This window comes from Ipomoea nil, unplaced genomic scaffold (genome assembly GCF_001879475.1).
Source record: "Ipomoea nil cultivar Tokyo-kokei standard unplaced genomic scaffold, Asagao_1.1 scaffold2159, whole genome shotgun sequence".
In the NCBI taxonomy this organism is placed as follows: domain Eukaryota; kingdom Viridiplantae; phylum Streptophyta; class Magnoliopsida; order Solanales; family Convolvulaceae; genus Ipomoea; species Ipomoea nil.
The window spans coordinates 3,486,744-3,510,237 of record NW_017618587.1 but is presented as its reverse complement, the minus strand read 5'-3'; the positions used below and the strand labels follow the sequence as shown (position 1 = coordinate 3,510,237).

At 36.2% G+C, this 23,494-nt stretch overlaps 3 protein-coding genes across 4 annotated transcripts; 2 read left to right on the top strand and 1 right to left on the bottom strand.

Moving 5' to 3' along the window:
- The first annotated feature begins 3,521 nt into the window (after positions 1-3,521).
- LOC109149603 (coatomer subunit alpha-2-like) lies at positions 3,522-9,324 on the top strand. The gene is made up of 3 exons (XM_019297448.1): positions 3,522-3,993; positions 4,621-5,115; positions 6,072-9,324. Exons 1-3 carry the CDS (start codon positions 3,786-3,788, stop codon positions 9,020-9,022), a joined length of 3,654 nt encoding a protein of 1,217 aa, XP_019152993.1. The 5' UTR covers positions 3,522-3,785; the 3' UTR covers positions 9,023-9,324.
- A 1,387-nt stretch (positions 9,325-10,711) lies between these two features.
- LOC109149604 (V-type proton ATPase subunit a3-like) lies at positions 10,712-17,928 on the top strand. 2 transcript variants are annotated; one of them, XM_019297449.1, is made up of 18 exons: positions 10,712-11,062; positions 11,807-11,851; positions 12,518-12,640; positions 12,774-12,881; positions 12,993-13,103; positions 13,184-13,357; positions 13,479-13,616; positions 13,898-14,005; positions 14,143-14,250; positions 14,426-14,574; positions 14,961-15,114; positions 15,516-15,676; positions 15,763-15,969; positions 16,153-16,336; positions 16,439-16,522; positions 16,619-16,818; positions 17,338-17,397; positions 17,488-17,928. In XM_019297449.1, the coding sequence occupies exons 1-18, from the start codon at positions 10,919-10,921 to the stop codon at positions 17,693-17,695; spliced, it is 2,466 nt and encodes an 821-aa protein (XP_019152994.1). In that variant the 5' UTR covers positions 10,712-10,918; the 3' UTR covers positions 17,696-17,928. The 2 variants fall into 2 exon arrangements, with proteins under 2 accessions (XP_019152994.1, XP_019152996.1); XM_019297451.1 differs by lacking the exon at positions 10,712-11,062 and adding an exon at positions 11,448-11,621.
- Positions 17,929-18,269: 341 nt separating this feature from the next.
- LOC109149683 (cysteine proteinase 15A-like) lies at positions 18,270-20,666 on the bottom strand. Its single transcript, XM_019297604.1, has 4 exons — positions 20,161-20,666; positions 19,949-20,068; positions 18,928-19,171; positions 18,270-18,815 (listed from the first exon to the last, which is right to left on the bottom strand). The coding sequence occupies exons 1-4, from the start codon at positions 20,623-20,625 to the stop codon at positions 18,535-18,537; spliced, it is 1,110 nt and encodes a 369-aa protein (XP_019153149.1). The 5' UTR covers positions 20,626-20,666; the 3' UTR covers positions 18,270-18,534.
- Positions 20,667-23,494: the final 2,828 nt, after the last annotated feature.

Here is a 23,494-nt window from a genome sequence, read left to right as displayed (position 1 = left end):
CAGAGCTTATTTAGGAGCTTATAACTTATTTTAAGCTGTTAATAAGCTATAAGCTTTGTTTGGTAATGTTCCAAAAATAAGCTTATAGCTTAAATAAGAGCTTATTTTAGAACGCTACTTTAGGTAGCGTTTCAAAATAAGCTCCTATCTTCCTAACTTTTTTTCCATCTTTATCTTTATTATTTTAAAGAAATGACATAATTTACCCTTCTCAATTAAAACTCTTTTCTCTTCTCCTTTATTCGCAACTTTCACCTCAAATATTATTATTATTATTATTATTATTATTATTATTATTATTATTATTATTATTATTATTATTATTATGAGATTTGCAACAATATTGTTACTCCATTATGAGATACTAGATCATGATTATGCTAATAGTTTTATTTCAAAATGTTAATTTTTTAAAAAAATAAAATGTTAAATTTTAATAGGTAAACAAACTAATTTAAATTTTATGAAGATGTCCTTTTTAGTCTTTTTACATTTATCAGCTTATCAAAAAACTAATTTTACCAAACACTTTCAATCATAACAGCTAACTTAACAGCTCTCCAGTTTTCAGCTCCGAGCTTATAGATTTTCAGCTTTCAGCTCCTTTTCTGCTTTCAGCTCCTTTTCAGCTTTCAGCTCCTAGCTTATAGCTTTTCAGCTAGGTTTGCCAAACAGAGCCTAAGTAAATACATAATATAAATAAATAAATAAATATATATATATATATATATATATATATATATATATATATATATATGGGTGATCACATGTGACTATGTTATTATGTGTGGTCATATGGTCAATTATAGGCCATTAGATTAGATAGATCCAATGAATCATATTAATCAAGATTCTTCCAGTATTTTTGCACACATTCTCCTACCCAGCGAACTGCAAGGGTAAACTCGTTATAATCACCGAAATAGGGAAAATTACATTGTAGTGTGTTTTATTACACTATTGGTGCATGTTGTCAACACTGTTGGTGTATTCTGAAACCCGACCGCTATAAATAGCCACTGTAATTACCATAACACGGGAATACACCAATGATGTGTTTCACTGTGGTGTATTTTATTACACTATTGGTGCATGTTGTCAACACTGTTGGTGTATTCCGGAACCCGCCCGCTATAAATGGCCACTGTAATTACCATAACACCCCCACTTACCAAAACGCGCAAAAATCCTCAAAATTACCATTGCCGCTAAATTAAACTGATTCAACGACACAGATACGACCACACCACCACACCTAATGACATGACCACATATGAGCGCTCTTTTATATATATATATATATATATATATATATATATATATATATATATATATATATATATATATATATATATATATATATATATATATAGAGAGAGAGAGAGAGTGTGTGTGTGTGTGTGTGTGTTTATTATTAATTTGTATAATAATAATGCTACACACACCTCATAAAAGTTTCCTCCTTATTCCTTAATTTAGTTGTGTTAAATTAAAAATGTGGTTGATAGAGAAATATGCTCGAATCGACCCATATCGTGTGCTGAGTCGGGTAGCTAATGAGAATCATTCCTAACCTGTAACCCCTCGGACCAATTATACGCCAAAATGCCAATTGGGGCTTGGAGAAATGGAGAATAATCATATTGTCAGGGCCTCAGGTCGCTCTCAATCCTTCCAGGTTGGGAGATTTAAAACCCGACCTCCAGTACTTGAGAGGTTAAACGATAATTCCATAGGATAGTGAAACGAAGATTGAACGCTAATGTCGGCAATCGTTGGACGCGTAGGAGAATGAGCAAAGCCCCTGGTCTGCCCCTCTGCATGGATCACAGTATCCACACGTGCCTGCCGAGCTTGCAGCATGTGTTCCCTTCAACCCTCCTATAAATATAACATTAAATGCTGTATGGAGGGACTTTTTGACAACATTTATGGGGCGTTTGGTTTATGTTATATAAGATAACCAAGGTTATATTTGCTTGGTAATATAAGATTATCATGTTTGGTTCAAGTTATGTAACTTTCCTAGAGAATGTCAAATAACCTCTGCATTAAGTTTTTAGCTATTTGAAAGGAATGTGAGATACCCTCCAATTTGTTAGGTAATCTCGCATTCTCTTGTCTTATTACAAATGTTGGGCTTTGGACGTTTTAACAATTTATCTTATTACCATTGTCTTATTTACATATCTTAGTTTTAAACCAAACACAGGAATCTAACATTCCCAACAATTTAATACGGAGTATTCCCTAAGGTAATCTAACATTCCGTGAACCAAACGCCCCCAAACACTAACCTTTTGCCCATAAACCTCTAACCTACTGTCATATAACCTGAACTTAAGGAATTAAACAACAAGTAGAACACAACAGGATCACCGTATCGGATATAAATACCTATACCTAGTGGCATTTACCACATCAGTGGGGTCAACTAATTCATGCCATCCAATGATTATAAGTCACAGCATGTAGGAAATATTAGAGGGAAACTTTGGAAGGGAAAATAACATTTTCCTTTGTATAAAGGTGATGGTTTTTAATAGACCGGGTCCACCATAAAACTGTGTTGATAGCGGGTAATGGGGTGCGAAAAGTGTATTGAATTAATAGGGCATATGGCCCTTGAAATAATACAAACGGGTTGCAAATGTAATAAATAAACAAAGAGAATGAGTTTGGCCAAGGGGCCCAACCACCGGGGTGGACTACCACTGCCAACTAGCGGATTGCAAAGACAACTGGCGTGTTGTGCTATTGACTGAGGGAGAAGTCAAGAGAGAATGAGAGTTGATGATGATCGGAACAGAACCCCTCCCCGAGTAGTCCTAGGCCGGAGACGAAGCTGTAATTTTTTTTTTAAATTAATATATTTAAAATTATTAAAATAAAACTTTAAAAATTATTTGTTAATATAGTACGTAACCGCTACGGTAGCAACTAATAGGTAAACATGTCACTTTCAGTTCAATTGCTTGATTTTGCATTGTTCAGAGACCTAATTGTAATTTTTTTAATAAGATGACCCAATTGCAGTTTTGTGTGTTTAGTTCGGTAACATATTTGACCCATTTTTTTAAATAATCATAATTCTTTACAAATGTCAGTATATGTTATATACTTTCTCAAACATTTCTAGCTCAAAGAATCTAAAACCCCACCGAAATTCGAATCTATGACCACCCATTTGGAGTGATAAACGGGATTGACCTGTTTCACTCTTATTCCTTTATTTTTAAGTAAAAAATAAATTTAATACTATTTTTTTAAAAAAGAAAAAATAACCATAAGTTAGACACAAATGAATAGTTGAATATTTTGATTTAAATTGGACAACTATGAATAATCTAGATTAATTTATTTTATTACAATCTTTTGTCAACTAAAGTCACAAAACGAGTTTCACCTATAATACACACTGATTTAGCTTACATGGAAAATACAAACGAATAGAGCATGAAATGAAAAGTGCAACACCTATTCCACGGTTTTACCAAATTTGCATTGTAACAGCAGTGTTATAAAATTGTGCAACGGATCCAATTAAGCGGGTAGATCCACCGGCAGCGACCCTATTCCACTTTCTCCATGAGAGACTTCTCCTCTAAGCATTAAGCATCCGCCCGCTTAACCACACAAATTTCTCTCTTTTACTTTCATCTCCATTTCGAATGCACCGTTTCTCTAAGATCTGATTTATATTCGATTCCACCGCTCCGCTAGGGATTCCGATTTCCATCGCTAGCGGCTAGCTCCAGAATTGGAGCCGCAGAAAGTGACGCAAAATGTTGACGAAGTTCGAGACGAAGAGTAACCGAGTGAAGGGGCTGAGCTTCCACAATAAGCGGCCATGGATCCTGGCCAGCCTTCACAGTGGCGTGATCCAGCTCTGGGACTACCGGATGGGCACCCTCATTGATCGGTTCGACGAGCATGATGGCCCTGTTCGCGGCGTTCACTTCCACAATTCTCAGCCTCTCTTCGTATCTGGAGGTCCGATCACTTTTTTATTTCATTGCGATTAGTACTCTGGAGTGTGGATCCACGATATGTTTGATGATCATTTGTCTGATCCGGGAATTGTCCATGATAATTCCGTGGGATGTGTTAAGTTGCTAATGATTCGCTTATTGTGTAATGGTACTGTTGCGTTTTTATCGCTTATCTGTTTTGCTCACTTGAGCAATGGGCTGTCAATCGTGCACACTGTACATATGTGGATGCATTAACGGGATCAAAGTTAATTAGAGCGTGGTTTGTAATTTATGTTTCATGTTTTTCTGGCATTGCTTAGTGGAAATCTAGTGGCATTCTTTGCTAATGGGATCCAGTATAATTAGTGATGTAATTGATCATCCAAGATTTAGAAAAATTAGGGGTAATGCCTAATGGTACATGTCTGTAGTCATAACTGTTATTTTAGTTTATAGTTGCCATATCTTGCATATTTTTTTAAGTTAGCCCAGCTCAAACAATGGAGATGTACAATTTCTGTAGTCATTAATGTTATTTTAGTTTATAGTTGCCATAGCTTGCATACTTTTTAGGTTAGCACAGAATAAACAATGGAGATTTGGTTTTTGATTCCTCAACTGTCTATTTGGGTACTGACTATTGCAGGTGATGATTATAAAATCAAGGTATGGAATTACAAGCAACATAGGTGTTTGTTTACCCTCCTTGGACATCTCGATTACATCCGAACTGTCCAGTTTCACCATGAATCTCCCTGGATTGTTAGTGCAAGTGATGACCAGACAATCAGGATATGGAATTGGCAGTCTCGTACATGTATTTCTGTCTTGACTGGTCACAACCATTATGTGATGTCTGCATCATTTCATCCCAAAGAGGATTTGGTTGTCTCCGTATCTCTGGATCAGACCGTTCGAGTCTGGGACATTGGGGCCTTGAAGAAGAAAACAGTTTCCCCTGCTGATGACATCCTGCGATTGAGTCAGATGAATTCAGATTTCTTCGGTGGGGTTGATGTTGTGGTGAAGTATGTCTTAGAGGGACATGATAGAGGTGTTAATTGGGCTTCATTTCATCCCACCCTCCCCCTAATTGTGTCTGGTGCAGATGATCGGCAAGTGAAAATTTGGCGAATGAATGGTATGCCCAGTGGGTTTAATTTCTTTTGTCTGTTAAACCTTACATGTTTCTTTTATACAGATACACACTTAGTTCTTTTTGGAGCACTAAATGTTCACTGCTTAATTGAAGGAAAACCATATCATAATCTGAACCTGCATTCCTTGATCTATTGCTCTTCTGACTTCCCTAGTGATAGAACAAGTGCTTTCAGTTTCCTCCATGATACAGATTTAAAGTTGGGTTTCTATGGTATTAACTCCATCTGTTAAGGAGTACTGCTTGAAAGTTGAAACTTTAGAGGAATTGAAAATTATAAGCTTGGAGGCATTTAGGCTTTTTTTTTTTTTTTTTTTTTTTTTTGAACTTCCATTCATTTATTTTACTTCTACATAATTACTTATGATCTTTCTTGTGCTTATGGCTAGTTGAACTTTTGGTAGGCATAGAGTGCAAAATAGTCATATATTGGAACTGTACTTTAGTTGGTAATTGGTTCCTTAATAATTACTTGACCACAGCAAGCAACCCTCCTAAAACCATCCATATGCCCCTTCAAAAAGTCTCTTGTAAGGGTTGCCTCTGCTGCATGATGTCAAGATGACCTTATTAACAGGCTAAATTGACAGCCGCTTTTCAATTAATTCAACGTTCACTTCAAGGTATTGTTATGGACACTACAAGCAGAGAGGGTGCTTCATATTGTACCCTCATGGGAATAAAAGAAAATAGAGAGAATTGATTATATGCATGTATATATGTTTGTCCTAAACTTAGCACTTGGACTTGGTTTATTCTTTTCAATTCACATAATTTAGCTGACTAGAGAATCATAGATTGAGCATCAGAAAACTTCCATGGTGTGTACTACCAGAAATAACATTTCTGGATCTTAGGATGCATTATTAATTGTACAATGTTGCTGCATTCTTTTAGATTGACATGTTGTATGATTGCTTCTTTCTTCTGTATATTAGATACAAAAGCTTGGGAAGTGGACACATTGAGGGGTCACATGAACAATGTTTCCTGTGTTTTATTTCACGCAAGGCAAGATGTTATTGTTTCAAATTCTGAAGATAAAAGCATCCGTGTATGGGATGCTACAAAAAGGACTCCTCTTCAGACTTTCCGCAGGGAGCATGATAGGTTCTGGATCCTTGCAGCTCATCCAGAGATGAATCTTCTAGCAGCTGGGCATGACAGTGGGATGATAGTGTTCAAGCTAGAGAGAGAGCGCCCTGCATTTTCTGTGAGTGGAGATTCTCTGTTTTATGTTAAAGACCGGTTCCTTCGTATCTATGAGTATTCAACTCAGAAGGACACACAGTTGATACCAATTCGTAGGCCTGGTTCAACCAGCTTAAATCAAGGTCCACGAACCCTTTCATACAGTGCTACTGAAAATGCTGTCTTAATATGTTCAGATATGGATGGTGGTTCTTATGAACTATATGTTGTGCCCAAAGACAGTTATGGGAGGGGTGATACAGTTCAAGATGCAAAGAGAGGAAGTGGAGGATCAGCAGTGTTTATTGCTCGGCAGAGGTTTGCGGTGCTTGAGAAGAGTACCAATCAAGTTATAGTCAAGAATCTCAAAAATGAAATTGTCAAGAAAAGTATTCTTCCAATTGCTACTGATGCAATATTTTATGCTGGGACTGGAAATGTACTGTGCCGGGCAGAGGACAGGGTGGTGATATTTGATCTCCAGCAGCGGATTGTACTTGGAGATCTTCAAGCATCTTTTGTTAGGTATGTTGTTTGGTCAAATGACATGGAGAGTATTGCTTTGCTTGGCAAACATTCTATTGTCATAGCTGATAAAAAGTTGGTGAATCGCTGCACGCTTCATGAGACCATTCGTGTTAAGAGTGGAGCCTGGGATGACAATGGAGTTTTCATATATACAACACTGACCCATATTAAGTATTGCCTTCCTAATGGGGATAGTGGAATTATCAAGACCTTGGATATCCCAGTATATATTACTAAAATCTATGGGAACACCATTTTTTGCTTGGACAGAGATGGGAAAAACCGTCCCATTATCATAGATTCGACCGAGTACATTTTCAAGCTATCCTTGCTAAGGAAGAGATATGACCAGGTTATGAACATGATTAAGAACTCAGAACTCTGTGGGCAAGCGATGATTGCCTATTTGCAGCAGAAAGGCTTTCCAGAAGTTGCTCTCCATTTTGTGAAAGATGAGCGTATTCGTTTCAACTTAGCTCTTGAGAGTGGGAACATTGAGATTGCACTTGAATCTGCTAAGAGGATAGATGAGAAAGATCACTGGTATAGGCTAGGGGTGGAGGCCCTTCGTCAGGGTAATGCTGGCATTGTTGAGTATGCATACCAGAAGACGAAAAACTTTGAAAGACTATCTTTTCTATATCTGATAACTGGGAATCTGGAGAAGTTATCTAAGATGATGAAAATTGCTGAGGTGAAAAATGAAGTGATGGGTCAGTTCCACAATGCTTTGTACCTTGGAGACATTCGTGAACGTGTCAAGATTTTGGAGAATGCTGGTCATCTTCCCCTGGCCTACATCACAGCCTCAATCCATGGGCTTAGTGATATTGCTGAGCGCCTTGCAGCAGAACTGGGTGGTAATGTCCCTTCTTTGCCTAAGCAGAAGACTCATTCTCTATTGTTGCCCCAAATACCTATCTCTGGTGGAGGAGATTGGCCTCTATTGATGGTTACTAAAGGAATATTTGGAGGTGCTTTGGATATTGGAAACAGGGGTGCACAGGAGGACTATGAAGAACCGACTGATGCTGATTGGGGTGAGTCATTGGATATTGGTGAGGTTGAAACTCTGCAGAATGGTGACATCAATATAGTCTTGGAGGAGGTGGAAGGTCAAGAAGAAAATGACGAGGGAGGATGGGACCTTGAGGATCTGGATCTGCCACCTGATGCTGAAACACCTAAGGCTGCTCCTAATGCACGCTCTTCTGTTTTCATTGCCCCAACCCCTGGTATGCCCGTGAGCCAGATTTGGGTGCAAAAATCATCTCTTGCTGCCGAACATGCAGCTGCTGGCAATTTTGACACTGCAATGCGGTTGCTGAACAGACAGTTAGGCATTAGGAACTTCAATCCTCTAAAACAATTGTTTACTGATCTCCACGTAGGCAGTCACACTTACTTTCTTGCCTCCTCTTCAGCCCCAGTGATTTCAGTGGCTGTCGAGAGAGGTTGGAGTGAATCAGCAAGTCCTAATGTGCGAGGTCCTCCTGCTCTTGTTTTCAATTTCTCTCAGTTGGAAGAGAAACTTAAAAGTGGTTATAAGCTGACAACTCAAGGGAAATTCTCTGAGGCACTTCGAACTTTCCAGAGCATCCTCCACACCATTCCACTTATTGTTGTTGAGTCAAGACGAGAAGTGGATGAGGTCAAGGAACTGGTTATCATTGTCAAGGAGTATGTTATGGGTTTGCAAATGGAGCTTAAGAGGAAGGAAACAAAGGACAACCCTGTTCGACAGCAAGAGTTAGCTGCCTACTTCACCCATTGTAACCTCCAGCTTCCCCACCTGAGACTTGCGTTACAGAATGCCATGACTGTTTGCTACAAGGCCCGCAACATGATGACAGCAGCCAACTTTGCTAGGAGACTCTTGGAGACCAATCCAACCGTTGAATCCCAGGCCAAGCTAGCCCGGCAAGTTCTGCAGGCAGCCGAGAAAAACATGCAAGACGCTTCACAGCTGAATTATGACTTCAGAAATCCTTTTGTCGTTTGTGGGGCAACATACGTCCCTATCTACCGTGGACAGAAGGATGTCACTTGCCCGTACTGCAACACTCATTTTGTTCCATCCCAAGAAGGGCAGCTTTGTTCTGTTTGTGATCTTTCAGCTGTTGGAGCAGATGCATCCGGCTTACTTTGTTCCTCTGCACAGGTCAGATGATTGTAGCATTTACCTGAATTCTGCCAGTTATATTATTCAGACTTTTCCTCGACATTTAGAATCTAGGAATATCAAAGGACAAGTTTTGATCAGATTGTATTTCTTGTTTATATTTGTTTTGAGTTTTGTAGTTAAATTTACAAACCTCTCTGATTCCTCTATTTTTGATTGGTACAAACGCAATGGTCGTGTAACCTTAGTCTACAAACGTAATGGACTTGTCAACATTTTACTTCAGATTGGAAGAGCACTTTTTTTTTTTTTGGTTACATCAGACAAGTGATATGGCTTTTAATTATAAATCTATGAATGTTTAATTCAAATTTGATGAATACTTGATTGGCTTTAGCTCTTTTTATTTATAATATAATATAATCAAATGCCTTTCCAATATACACTTGTTTTCTTTAATGTTTTTATACTATTTTTAAATTTAAGCTTCTTGTAATTAATGGTACTTTTTTGAGTTTTAAAATACATATATTCTACTTGTCTTGGTTAATGTTCATTGGTCAAACTAATTTTTGTTTTTTTGATTTGTTTTCTTTAATGTTTTCTTAAATAGACTAGCTTTTAAATTTAATTTTTTATGTTTATTAATACTTTTAATTTAGTTTCTAATACATAATACATAAATTTTATATATACCAGTGTTGCAAAAATCGCGTCTAGGTGCTACGCGGTCGGCGTCCGCATAGGCGCTCTATGCGCCCTAGGCGTCCGTATAGGCGCTCTATGCGCCCTAGGCGGTCCTCAGGCGCTTAGCGATTTTCTCAACATTGATATATATTAATGCAAAACTAAATATTACAAAATGGTTTCATTTTTTGTTTTAGATTTATAGGTGGTAATCAACTTTTAGTCTTTTTGTATTAGAACATTCACATTTGGTCATAGTATTATTGTGGCGTAACTATTTTTTGTCTCCCGTCAACAAAATCGCTGAAATGACATTAAATATAAGGGTATTTTGATTTTGATTTTGATTTTTTTACAAAGTGGGTTAACCCGTTATATTTTTATTTTTACTTTTTTGAAAAAAAATCTTTATTTGAAAATTGAAATGCTCTTGTATTTAAACGATTTTGTTGATAAATAACAAAAAAAATGGTCATGCCACAATAATACTAAATTATTAGAACAATTTTTTTTTTTTTTTTTTTTTTTTTTTTTTGTAACTGAAAAATCATAACCACTAAGACAATTTATATCATGGATTAATATGGACCCTGAATCAAAACGACGAGGTACAAAATTCATACTCATAAGGTACAAAATTTCACAACACAAGAGTAGACACATACACATGCTATACATTTAATTATTTTTTAAATCTGATTTAGGTACATAATTTGTGTTTATAAACACAAAATTTCACAACACAATACACAAATACATAACATAAGACAAATACTAATTTGTTTCAGATACAAAATTCATATTTTTATGGTATAAAATTTCATAATACAAGATATAAAAATTCACAACATAAAACACATACATATATATATCATGGTTTACAATGCATTGTGAATCTTGGTCCATGATATAAGGATTGACTACGTAAAGTATGCACGGGATAAATATATTTGTACGGTGTTATATGTAAATATACTATGTACTTTGGTTGACAATGCATATAATACAAACTTTCAGTTAACAACTTTCCATGTAGCGTGTGCATGTAGAAATTCCTTGTAAATAAACTATATAAAGAATTTTTTGACCGTACGGCTACTTTAGATCTGAGTTTTATTGAAAGGCGAGGCGATAACACACGAAAAGCGTCATTGCTGGAGGAAAAAGGACGGCCAAAGCCTGTTAGATTATCCTGCCGGAGGCTTCCCTCCGATCATTGACTAAACGGAGGGCATCCACATTGTTACAGATACGGAAATGGCGGAGGGAGGAAGATGTTGTCCGACGATGGATCTGATGCGGTCGGAGCCGATGCAATTGGCGCAGTTGATCATTCCGATGGAATTGGCTCACCGAGCTATCTCCTACCTCGGCGACGATGGCCTCTTCCAATTCAAAGACGTAAGCTCCAAGCCTCCCTCTCTATCTTCTCTGTTTACGTATAACACATACATTCACGTAAACGCGTATTTGTGTGCGTTCCTTCATCGATGAATTATTTCGCATTCAAAACTGAATCGCGCCTACTGCATGACCTCGTGATTTCATCAAGCCTGCATTTCGAAATTGTTTTGTAATAGCTTGATTGATTTCTTAAAATGCATCGGTCGCATTATATTTGTTTCACAGTTTGATGATCGTTTGATTGAATTTCGCATTGATCAGTGTTTACTCTTCAATTTTGAAGTTTTTTTTTTTTTTTTTTTGGATATAATTTTTGGGGAACATAATGTGATCTCTATAAGATATGGATCTCTCTCTCTCTAGTTTGATCTTTGTTTATGGTTTTACAGGCCAGCCTTGAAATATATAGTAAGGAGATCTTACTCATTCATTGTTGCATTTTCCTAACAAATAAGTGGAATTGGGACTGTTCTTTTGTCAATAACCTGGACATATTTCTTACTTTCCTTGTCTTTTTTCATACCTTTTTGGTTGAGGCAGTGCAATTTACTATTGGGTAATCATCAGTTTGCATTTTAATTCATAAATCCTGCCCGTATCTAGAAGCAAAGCTAACATATTTAACTTTGATTTCCTTGAATTTTGTAAATATATTATGATCAGATCTTCTGCTGGTTATTCTGCATCCTAATCTGACATATTTAACATTCCATTTTCTTTATTGATAATTACAATCTGCAGCTCAATGCTGAGAAGAGCCCATTCCAGAGGACATATGCACTCCAGGTTTGTTGCATTTTTTCTTGGCACATTGCTCATATAAAGACTTGTGGTGTACTATTAGAGAAACGCTGATTGTTCATAGGTTTCACTTTATTTTTCTGCCACTGATTTTGATTTCTTGATCTGTGTTTTTAAACCACAAATTACAATGAATGTTTTTCTTCTTAATGACAGATGCCATGTTTTTTATTTGAGAGGTTAATGATGACATGTAACTTCCAGTCTTAAATATTTCAGTTACTATTTCCCCCCAGCACATCTCTATTTAGTAACACTATCATCTGCTGGCAAATTTGATTCAAACAAGTACTTGTAGCCTTAAGTCCTTACTGCTTTTTTATTACCCATTTTTCATATTAACCTTATTAATATGGAGTACTATATTAGATTGGCATGCTTGATTCTTAACAAATTTTATTCTTCGCATTTGTTATTTTTCAAAATGGTGAACCTATTTGGCAATTCGCATATCATAGGTATAACTATACTAAAGTTTTGATAAGCAATAATTAAGCTGATAAGCTCCATAATTGAAAGAGAGACTTTATCACATTCTTCAAAACTCTTCTGGCATTACCGTGTCTCTTTTCTCTTTTAATTGAATGTTTTTCTTTGATATTTATTTGCTATTTGTGATACTTATAATGAACTAAATCTTTTCTGGAATAGATTAAAAGATGTGGCGAAATGGCACGCAGAATTCGGTTTTTCCGGGAGCAAATGACAAAGGCGGGTTTCTCACCTTCATCAATGTCTGCAATGATCAGTAATGTCAATCTGGACGGATTGGAGGTCTGCTTAGTTTGAGAACTTTAAGGATTTCTTCAACATATAACTCCTTGGTTCATTTCTTTTTATTATAAGCAGCATCAGGTTCTAAGCTTGCTTGGCAGATGCACCAATTAATTTATTGATGTATGGCCAGGTAAAACTTGGAGAACTTGAAGCAGAGCTGCTTGAGATGAATGAAAACAGTGAAAAGTTGGAGCGGTCTTATAATGAACTTCTAGAATATAGACTTGTTATGCAGAAGGTGTGTACTATTTAGCTATAAAGCAATACCAACAGATTGTTTGGAAATGTGCTTTACAGCTATTAATTGTGTTTTCCATTTGTAATGGTATGCACTATTTTCTCATTTCAGGCTGGTGAATTTTTCCATTCAGCTCAAAGCAGTGCTTCCGCTCAGCAGAGACAATTTGAGGAGCACAACCTTGTTGAGGGATCAATTGATAGTCCTCTGCTATTGGAGCAGGTAGATTAGTATTGCTTTATAGTTTTCTTTAAAGATAATGTTTTTCCTCAATATGACATGAACTATTTGGTATTATGCAGACAATGTCAGCTGATCCATCCAAGCAAGTTAAGCTGGGATATGTCAGTGGCCTTGTTTCAAGAGAAAAATCTATGGCATTTGAAAGGATTCTGTTTCGTGCAACCAGGGGAAATGTGTTTCTAAAGCAAGTTGTTTTAGATGATACTGTCATAGATCCTGTTTCCGGAGAAAAGGTTAGTTCTTGTACTTCTCTATGCTGGTGTAATTTTTTATTTTTATTTTTTAAAAAAATTACATGTTATTCTGCACTATCAGTATTTCATTATTATTGTGCTCCTGGATAATTACTTTCAGGTTGAGAAAAATGTATTTATTACTTTTTATTCCGGAGAAAGAGCAAAGAACAAAATATTGAAAATCTGTGATGCATTTGGAGCTAATCGATATCCATTCATGGATGACATCGGCAAACAATATCAGATAATAACTGAGGTATGAAATAGATTTCTTTTACAGGATCTGTGTCTCCAAATATGAACCTTGGGGCAATCATGGACCCTTGTCTTGTTCTACATATCTTTTATATTGTGAATCCTCTATTGAATAATGTTTCAAATTTCAATACATTGGTGGGCAGCTATAGTTCCCTACTCAAGAAACAATGAAATGAAAGAAAAAGAGCAGCTTACTCATTTTTTATTCACTCTATGATAGAGAGCAAGTCACTGGTTGCTGTTCAAAATGTATGAGATTGTATTTATTTTGTCTCTTAGGTATCAGGAAAACTTTCAGAATTGAAAACCACTATAGAAGTTGGACAGGTGCACAAGGAAAATCTGTTAAAGGCTATCAGCTTTGAATTTGAACAATGGAACCTTCTGGTTAGTGGATGCAGTTCTTAGTCATGCAACATAATATTTTCGACGGGCCATATTCTCCACATTTATATGCCTATTGTATGAATTTTATGCCAAATTAATATCTAGTTACCCAGTTGCATTATTTTTAATATATGAAGGTGAAGAAGGAGAAATCTGTCTACCACACATTAAATATGCTAAGTTTTGATGTGACCAAAAAGTGCCTTGTAGGAGAGGGCTGGTGTCCAATTTTTGCAACAAGCCAGGTACTGTTTTTTCTTTGTCATTCTAGTTCTTTTCATTAGTCTCACACAGAATCATAATCTTTAAGTGTGATCCTAATTGAGATGCACAAGTTTCAGTTGTCACCACAGAGATTTTGAAGATCTATTTGATAAAGTTTAGATTGGTACATGAATTATTTTTGTCTTGACTTTGCAGATACAAAATGCATTGCATAAGGCAGCTTTAGATTGCAACTCACAAGTTGGGGCTGTGTTCCAGGTGTTGCATACCACAGAATCACCACCCACATATTTTCGCACAAACAAATTTACTTCTTCTTTCCAAGAAATTGTTGATGCATATGGGTGAGTAGTGGTAACATCACTTATCTAAATGCACATATCTAATGACCTAATAAATATGCACAAATTCAATTATTAGGCACCCATTGAAGGCAACTTCTGTAGAGAAGAAATAATCAGTGGCTTCTGCATTAAGTTGATGCCTAGAAGAAAGTTGTGGGCTTAGTAGTAGCAAATTACCAATTATCCTAGAGTGACCTAATAATTAGTGCTTCTATGGTAGGATCTTTATAAGAAAACTAAATATTTTTAATAATTTTACCTTCCCATTCTTTTTGCCATGAATTCATGAAACAAGGTAGTTTAATATTGTTCTTGCACACATCGATGTGCTCATTGTTTTTTGCAATAGTTGTCATTCTAGAGCATCTTATAAATGATTCTTATAGGGTGGCGAAATATCAAGAAGCAAATCCAGGTGTTTTCACAATTGTGACATTTCCCTTCCTATTTGCCGTCATGTTTGGAGACTGGGGACACGGGATATGTTTGTTTCTTGCAACATTGTATTTTGTTTTCCGTGAGAAGAAACTTTCCAGCCAGGTAAGACATTATCTTAGTACAAAATGACTTACTCCACCTACCCATGGTTGTTAATGAATGTGCTGAGAACCATTTTACTCCAATAATGACCCTGGGTTTTTTTTGACCTTTTCCATTCCACTGAATACTGAGCATGAATATGGATGATATTTGTTCTTTCACACTGGGAAGATAAAATCTAGTTCAACTTTTTAAAAAAATAAAAATAAAAATTAGGATTGGAAAAAAAAAGAAGCAAAATAAACGGAATAAAAATTTTGTTATGCTTTGTTAACTATAGTTGTGACACAAATAGAACCAGTATCTCTTACATTTGTTTTTGTTGATTTTTCTTTTCAGTTCTGTAAATTTTATGAGCATCACTAAAGTTCCTTTTTTTTTTTTTTTTTGGGTGAGAACAGAAGCTCGGTGATATAATGGAGATGGCTTTTAGTGGCCGATATGTTATTCTTTTGATGGCATTGTTCTCAATATACACAGGATTTATATATAATGAATTTTTTTCTGTACCTTTTGAATTATTTGGGCGCTCAGCTTATGCTTGTAGCGATCCTTCCTGCAGGTAAGTAGTGAATTATCAACTATATATTGTGAAACTTCTGTGTTATTTTTCCTTATTGCTCCTAATCATGGAACTACTTGTTGAAGGGATGCTACTACAACGGGCTTAATTAAGGTCCGTGACACCTATCCATTTGGTGTTGATCCTGTATGGCATGGCACCCGCAGTGAATTACCATTTCTTAATTCTTTGAAAATGAAGATGTCAATTCTATTAGGTGTAGCTCAGATGAACCTTGGAATCGTTCTCAGCTACTTTAATGGAAGATTCTTTAAAAATGACATAAACATTTGGTAAGTTGGAATACTAGCCTTGCATTATAATTTTTTTCTAGCATCTGTTTTGCATCATGTTCAATAATGCCTGCTTTCACATTCAAGCATGCAATTATTTGAAGAAAAAATATTACCTCCACTGTGTGATCTCAGTACTGGATGTCCACTTATTATACTAAACTTTGTCTTAAATTATTTCAGGCACCAATTTGTTCCCCAGATGATTTTCTTAAACAGCCTTTTTGGCTACCTTACAGTTCTAATAATTTTGAAATGGTACACTGGTTCTCAAGCTGATCTCTACCATGTTATGATATATATGTTTCTGAGCCCTACTGATGATTTGGAAGAGAATCAGATATTTACTGGGCAAAAATACCTTCAGGTTTTGTTGATACTATTTGTATTTGGGTATTGGTCGTGGATTATAAGGAATTCATTCTGAGGGAAACCATCTCTTTTTTTTTTATTATTTTTCAATTGCCAGATTTTGCTGGTATTACTCGCACTTGTTGCTGTTCCATGGATGCTGTTTCCAAAGCCATTCCTTTTGAAGAAGCAACACGAGGAAGTATGTATATGCTTGACACAGCCAAGAGCAATTGAATACAACTTATTAGGTTATGTTGTGTGAATATTTATTTACAATCATTTCTTGCTTCCTCAGAGACATCGGGGTCAATCCTATGCTCCGCTTCACAATGCTGATGATGCAGTTGAATCAGAAACAGACAATCATGGACATGGACATGGACATGAAGATTTTGAATTCAGTGAAGTTTTTGTACATCAACTAATTCATACAATAGAATTTGTTCTCGGATCAGTCTCCAACACAGCTTCTTACCTACGGCTGTGGGCCCTCAGGTGTGTATCCAACAACCTTGACTTTTAACTATTCAAGTCAGATATCTATCTGATACTCTTATTCCCATTTCCTTGAATTTACTTATGCTCATCAATATACTTTCTAAAGTCACATAGTGGAACTATGGAAATGCATCAAAATTATATGAACGGAATCACAGCAAAATTGGTGTATGTCTTGATGTTATGAGTGTATGTCAACACTTAGGGGAGTTAGGGGGCATTTGGTCCATGCCCCCACCCCCCCACCACACACACAAACACTTACATATATATATATTATGATTTCAATTCCCGTCTACTACTAAACAAAGAGTCTACTTTTATTAAGTACGGAGTATTTGATTTTGATTCTGATATTCCAACCAAATGTCCCCTTAGATTCTTTTTGGTTGTAAGTTTTGGCAAATGTTATCCTCTCACCACTCACAACTTCGGTTGAGGTCGAGAAGTTGGAATCCTTGTGACATGAAGTTCTTTTGTCTCCCTCCCATTGATGTCCATTTTGGATTTATGCAGTCTTGCTCATTCAGAACTATCGAGTGTGTTTTATGACAAAGTTCTACTTCTTGCAATGGGGTAAGGCTCTCTATTCTCTCGTACGTTGTTTTAGGATTGTCGAGTGTGTTGATAGTTCAAATAATTTGGCTAGCGGTATCATTCCTACAGGTTCAACAACATCGTCATCCTCATAATTGGCATAATAGTATTTATATGTGCGACGGTGGGTGTTCTTCTGGTGATGGAAACTCTGAGTGCCTTTTTGCATGCGTTGAGGCTTCACTGGGTTGAGTTCCAGAACAAGTTCTACGAGGGGGATGGATATAAATTTTCTCCATTTTCATTCGCCTCAATTGCCCACCAGGACGAGGAGTGACTACCATAACTGTGGACCAGTGAAATTGCAGCTTTTCATTCTTTTACACGCATAATGCAGTTAGAAATCTCATGCATAATGTGGATATTTTCTTTTATCTCTTATCCACCCATGTCTGGAATAAAGTGAAGTTGGTTGTTTTGAACACAGCCAATTGGGTTGCTTGGAAGTTGGGAATTGGGATGCTTGCTGTATATGTCCTTTTTGAAAGCTATTGAATTATTTTTCTTGTATTTTTTTCTCAACACATAAAACAATTAAATTTATAAAATATTAAATAAAAAGTCCAAAAAAAAAAATATCCAAGTTCCGTCAAATACATATTTGTATTTTTCTTTTTTTGTATTTTGTGTATTTTAAGTTAGTTGACACTGAAAATTTAATAAATATGATTATTTTTTTAATATTAGAATATTTGAATATATTTTAAATATTATTTAATTTAGTTAATTAGATAATATCAAAGAGTTTGAACATATCTAAATTCTTTCCTATCCTACAATTATAAATAGGAGATCTCATGAAGATCTCAATATCAATGTCTTTCCATGTCAAGACAAAGAGCACAGAGATATTTCAATAATTATAGATCATTAATAATAGATATAACACAACTACACAAGACTAGAGATAATATTAACTTATGAGGATTACATTCCAAAGAAAACCTACTACGTGGCAGACAGCGCTTAGGCACAGTTCTGTGGCGTCTAGAGAGCCAAGAAACAGATATTCAATCATACACAGTACATGCAGATTTTTTGTCTTTGAATATTTACAAAAACTGAGTAAAGCATCTAAGATGCAACCATAACTTATTACACGATACACCTAGAGATTTACTGCTTAATAGTGCTAGCAGCAGTCACGGTTGAAACCATGGAATCTATCCCACAGATATTATTGCCCCTGCAGATCTTGTAATATCCTTCCTCTCCCCAGTTTTCTCCCCAAGAATTCTTGACGATCCAGTATGGCTTGTCCTTGAACCTAATAGGGGCGTAGCCTGCGGCACCATACCCCACTAAGAGCACCCCGTGGTCCAAATTTCTCTTTGAACAAATGTATGGGCAGGAAACTCCTCCGATGTATGTCTGCATGAAAACAGCATTGATTCCCACTGCAATTGGTAAGGGGAAAGAAAACCAAGGGTTAGGTTCTTTTGTCCAGCCATCACAGATTCACATGTAGAAGTTACAAGATTGAAATCCAAGGGTGGGTAATAAGCTAACCTGAAAGTGGACCGTGTTTAACCAGATTCGCAGCAATTTGATCTTCATCAAGGGAGACTACGCTGAAGTTAGCAACAGCAGCAGCGATTTTGCTTTTATCAAACTTGCAAGTGCCATCCTTCCCAGTGTAGGGATAATCCTTTTCCTTCTCAAGACCACCTGACTGGAGTACATACTCATACGCAGTGGTCATCAATCCACCATTACACCCTGAATCACATGCACCAGCTTCCTCAGGATCACACTGCAAATAATAGGATCTTGGGTTGTCAATCATGTGTTACAAGAAAGGAATATTGTGATTGACTGATAGCTTATTACACATTTCCCATTATCAGTTAGATTTACTGCAGATGCAGTTTCAGGGTTGCAAAACGAGCTTTACAATTTTGATACATAAGAATAATATATCAAGAAAATTAAGAGAATTCCTTTCTTGCTCCATTTATCAGTTATTATTACAGTTCCAATATGCCACAGAACAAAAGTGTCTTGTGGTTCTACAGCCCTATATCCACAAGCTTCTCATTCAAACAAGAATATTTTCCCTTGCCTATGACATGGAAAAGATTGTGCTTCAACAAGAGTACATAAAAGCCTCAAACATAGTCAATTATAAAGCCATATGCATCCATGTAATTAATTAGAACCAATTATCTATGGACTAATTATTAAGAAGGCATTTGAATGTTAAATTTCATTGACACTCCATGAACCGCATAGGAGTGAGGACTATGTCAAATTAACAAGAATATCATGATCATAAATCTATGAATAGACAAAATCATTGTGTATAGCCGTATAGGAATCCCTAAAGGCTACATTAGCCATACGCCCAATACATCATATACATGTAGAACATCATATGAGAAACAGAGTAGGTTAGGTTAATCATAATAGTAAAGCAATTACGAATAATAGAGACTAGAAATCCCATTGTATTTTACCAGGACTAAGCAAAATGATAAACAAAAGAAGTTAAAACTGCCTATATAAAAGTCAACGGATAGAAAAAACTGACCAAATGGTCGCAGTCCACAAGCTGCTGCTCACTGAGGCTCACTAGCTCACCGGTCGCCAGAAAATTTGCTCCTTCCAACGCTCCCGTGGTACTAAACGACCAGCACGATCCACATGAACCCTATCAACTTCCTCAATGTCAGACAACACATACATATGCGTGTATGTGTATAATATAACATAAACAGAAGTCGGAGTACAAGCTAAACAGACCTGATCCTTTACGCCGGTTACGGCACCATAGTCACGCCAGTCGAAGTCGGAGGGGAGATCGCTGGTCGGGAGGATCTCAGCCGCATGAGCATCGGCTGGGAGCTTGAGCTTCCGCTTGCCGGAGCTGCTTTTCCTGATTCCGAGGAAGGTCCGCCGAAACTCCTTAGGAGTGAGATCGGAGAACTTCGTGACGCCGTGGACGGCGGAGGGGTCCAGCAGCTGGTGGCGCTTAGCACGGCGCAAGTTAGCCTTGAAGACGGAGAGCCTGTAGTCGTGCTCCTCCTGCGTCGCGTAGCTCTTCCCGTACTTGGACTTGAACAGCGTGAAGTGATGGTCGGCGTTGAGCAGAGCATCGTCCTCGCCGTCCGACACGACCTGCCGGATCAACGGATCCTCATCGGCGCGCACGACGCACGCCGCCGTTAAGGCGAGTATCAGTAGGGAGAGGAGAGAAAACCGATCCATCGGAGAGAAGATATTTTTTTTTACTGTGTGCTGAATGGAGACTGAAATAGTGATTATAGCAACAGTTAGGTAGAGGATGAGGCGTTGAGATTATGACACGTGTCAGTTAGGTATTGATTAGATTGGGTATAATTTCTACGTAGCGGAAAGTGACAAGGGAGAGGTTGCTTCCTCTAGTTTGCCAAGAAAATCGGGGTTTAAAATATCAATCACGTGCCTTTCCCACTTGTCTTTTTCCATTTTAATTCTACGATGCGCTATAATAAGTCTTATCTTTTTCAAATCTTTTTAACTATTTCACTGTTAAATTCACCTAAAAAGAATAGAGATTAATAAAATATTTATAAATTCATTATATTTATAAAAAAAAAAAATGTATAGATTAATGCAAGAGAGCATAAATAAAATCAGGCGGGCCAGAATTTCAGGAGTTTGCCTGAGAATTAACATGTCTAAGGAACAACTGAATAGAACAAAAAGTAAATGAACGAATTAAATCCCTACAACTATTAGTAAACATAAAATGATTTTAAAAGTAAATGACCAATATGTCAAGATTTAAAACTAAATAATATATGTATCGCTATGTCTCCTCATATGATACTTGGATGGATGAAGTGCGCCAAAATCACCCGTGACTTTAAACCAACCTCACATAAGACACCACATAAGTATACAACCTTAGAGGTTTTTGCACTTTTGATCTCACGATTATCGTGTCATTAACAACTTTAATCCACGACTTTTAAAACTTGTAAAATTGATCTACGACTATGACTTTCTTAGCAAATTTGGTCCTTCCGGTGCATTTTCTGTTCAATTTTTGCCAGATATGTTTACTCCCCATTTTAACAAGGGTAATATTGTCTTTTCTATCTCACAAACTAATTAATGACATAAATAAACAGCTAAAAAATTTTAGCGTTTAACGAGGAGGGTGAAACTGAAAGTGGACTTGGAATTGAGTGACTTTTAATTTCAATCACCGTACAACTGGTTGTGTTTAATTAATTAATTTATTTATTTATGTCATTAGTTTGTGAGATGGAAAAGACAATATCACCCATGTTAAAATGGGGAGTAAAATTTTCTGACAAAAATTGAACGAAAAATGTACCAAAAAAACTAAATTTACTAAGAAAGTCATAGTCGTGAACTAATTCTACAAATTTTAAAAATTATTGATCAAAATTATTAGTGACACCATAATCTTAGGACAAGAATGCAAAAAAACTCTACAACCTTACGTAGCCGTGTAGGACACATTGGCTATGACATCATTAACCCCATTTGCTCTCTTGGGCCAATTTTTGCTCTCTTGGTCTTACCACCATTATGACCCAAACTCTAATTTTCATATAAATTTAATAATATTTTTTCGAAGACTTATGAAACGGCATTAGTTTTACTCTTAATTAACTAATAATAATTTTTTAAAAAAAGAATAATTGTGTAGCTGTTACTAATTAAAAGCTCTTAATGGCTATACAAGTTTAACACAATACCAATTTACATTGACCATATAATTCATTTTTCATTGATTTTCATTTTCACTCTCTTACCAAACACAAGAAACTCAAAAAATAATTTTCAGAATTTCTGAACACACCATAAATTCAATCTCATTATTGGCATGGTCTTATGTCTATTTGTCTTATTGTAGAATTGGAGATTGTTCATTTGTGGTGGCCACTTCCCCACGAGTATTAGTTCAAATACTTGAACCTCATGGAGAGTCATCATGCTATGAGCTTAAAAGAGAAAATTACCGATTTGGTCCCTCGACTATGAGGATTTCACCAATTTGGTCTTCGACTACCGAAATTACTCAATTTGGTCCTCGACTATGACATTTTTACCTGATTTGGTCCTAAGTGTTATTTACAAGTCAAACCTAAAGGGAAATTTTGAGGTTTAAAAAAAGTATCTTCCTTCTTCTTCCCTAAATCTACGTCGTTTGTTTTATATAGATAGGTTATTTGTTTTCGATAGCAGTCGCAGCTTCAATATGCAACCAAAGTGTCATGAATCATCTTCATCCAGCTATAATAATCGAATGATGTTCAAAAATTTGTTGTCTTGTGCCAACATCATTTTCATCCAGCTATAAGCATCTCCATTTTCGAACATCATTCGATTCTTATAGCTTGATGAAGATGATTCACTGCACTTTGGTTGCATATTGAAGCTGCGATTGCTATCGAAAACAAATAACCTATTTATATAAAACAAACAACTTAGATTTAGGGAATACGAAGGAAGATACTTTTTTAAAATTCCAAAATTGCCTTTTAGGTTTGACATGCAAATAAGACTTAGGACCAAATCAGATAAATATGTCATAGTCGAGGACCAAATTGAGTAATTTTGATAGTCGAGGATCAAATTGGTGAAATCCTCATAGTCGAGGGACCAAATCGGTAATTTTCTCGAGCTTAAAACGATACTGACACCCATAATAATTAATACTTTATCTACCACCGGCCAACATTAAATGCCCAAATCCCAATTGCCCATCTAGTTGCACATGTGACCTGTATCAGGCAAAATTAGAAGTTTATAGTTTATACGTTACCACTAGATAAGGATTTATTTTTTTTTAGGATGACTCAAAAGTTTTATACAAATTTTTGATTAAATGTTAGCGTAAGGTCCAGTTATTAGTCAATTTACGATAAATAGTTAAGGCTTAAAGATACGTGCTAAGTAAATCTCACTTTTATGTAATAGTTGTAAATCATATAGACATTAAGAAAAATATGTATCAATGCTCAATCAATATGAGAATTACTTTTCACCACACTCACCCATTCCTTTCGGGGTCAATTTTTAATAAATTTTTTGTCTAGCCAAACACTATTTCACTAAA

Coding starts and splice junctions, on each gene's coding strand:
- LOC109149603 (XM_019297448.1), top strand. CDS start 3,786: ATGTTGACGAAGTTCGAGACGAAGAGTAACCGAGTGAAGGGGCTGAGC. Junction 3,994..4,620: donor GCCTCTCTTCGTATCTGGAG/GTCCGATCACTT, acceptor TGACTATTGCAG/GTGATGATTATAAAATCAAG. Junction 5,116..6,071: donor GAAAATTTGGCGAATGAATG/GTATGCCCAGTG, acceptor TCTGTATATTAG/ATACAAAAGCTTGGGAAGTG.
- LOC109149604 (XM_019297449.1), top strand. CDS start 10,919: ATGGCGGAGGGAGGAAGATGTTGTCCGACGATGGATCTGATGCGGTCG. Junction 14,575..14,960: donor GAAATTGTTGATGCATATGG/GTGAGTAGTGGT, acceptor TGATTCTTATAG/GGTGGCGAAATATCAAGAAG. Junction 15,677..15,762: donor TGTAGCGATCCTTCCTGCAG/GTAAGTAGTGAA, acceptor TACTTGTTGAAG/GGATGCTACTACAACGGGCT.
- LOC109149683 (XM_019297604.1), bottom strand. CDS start 20,625: ATGGATCGGTTTTCTCTCCTCTCCCTACTGATACTCGCCTTAACGGCG. Junction 20,069..20,160: donor TAACCGGCGTAAAGGATCAG/GTCTGTTTAGCT, acceptor GGAAGTTGATAG/GGTTCATGTGGATCGTGCTG. Junction 19,172..19,948: donor TTGTGGACTGCGACCATTTG/GTCAGTTTTTTC, acceptor TATTATTTGCAG/TGTGATCCTGAGGAAGCTGG.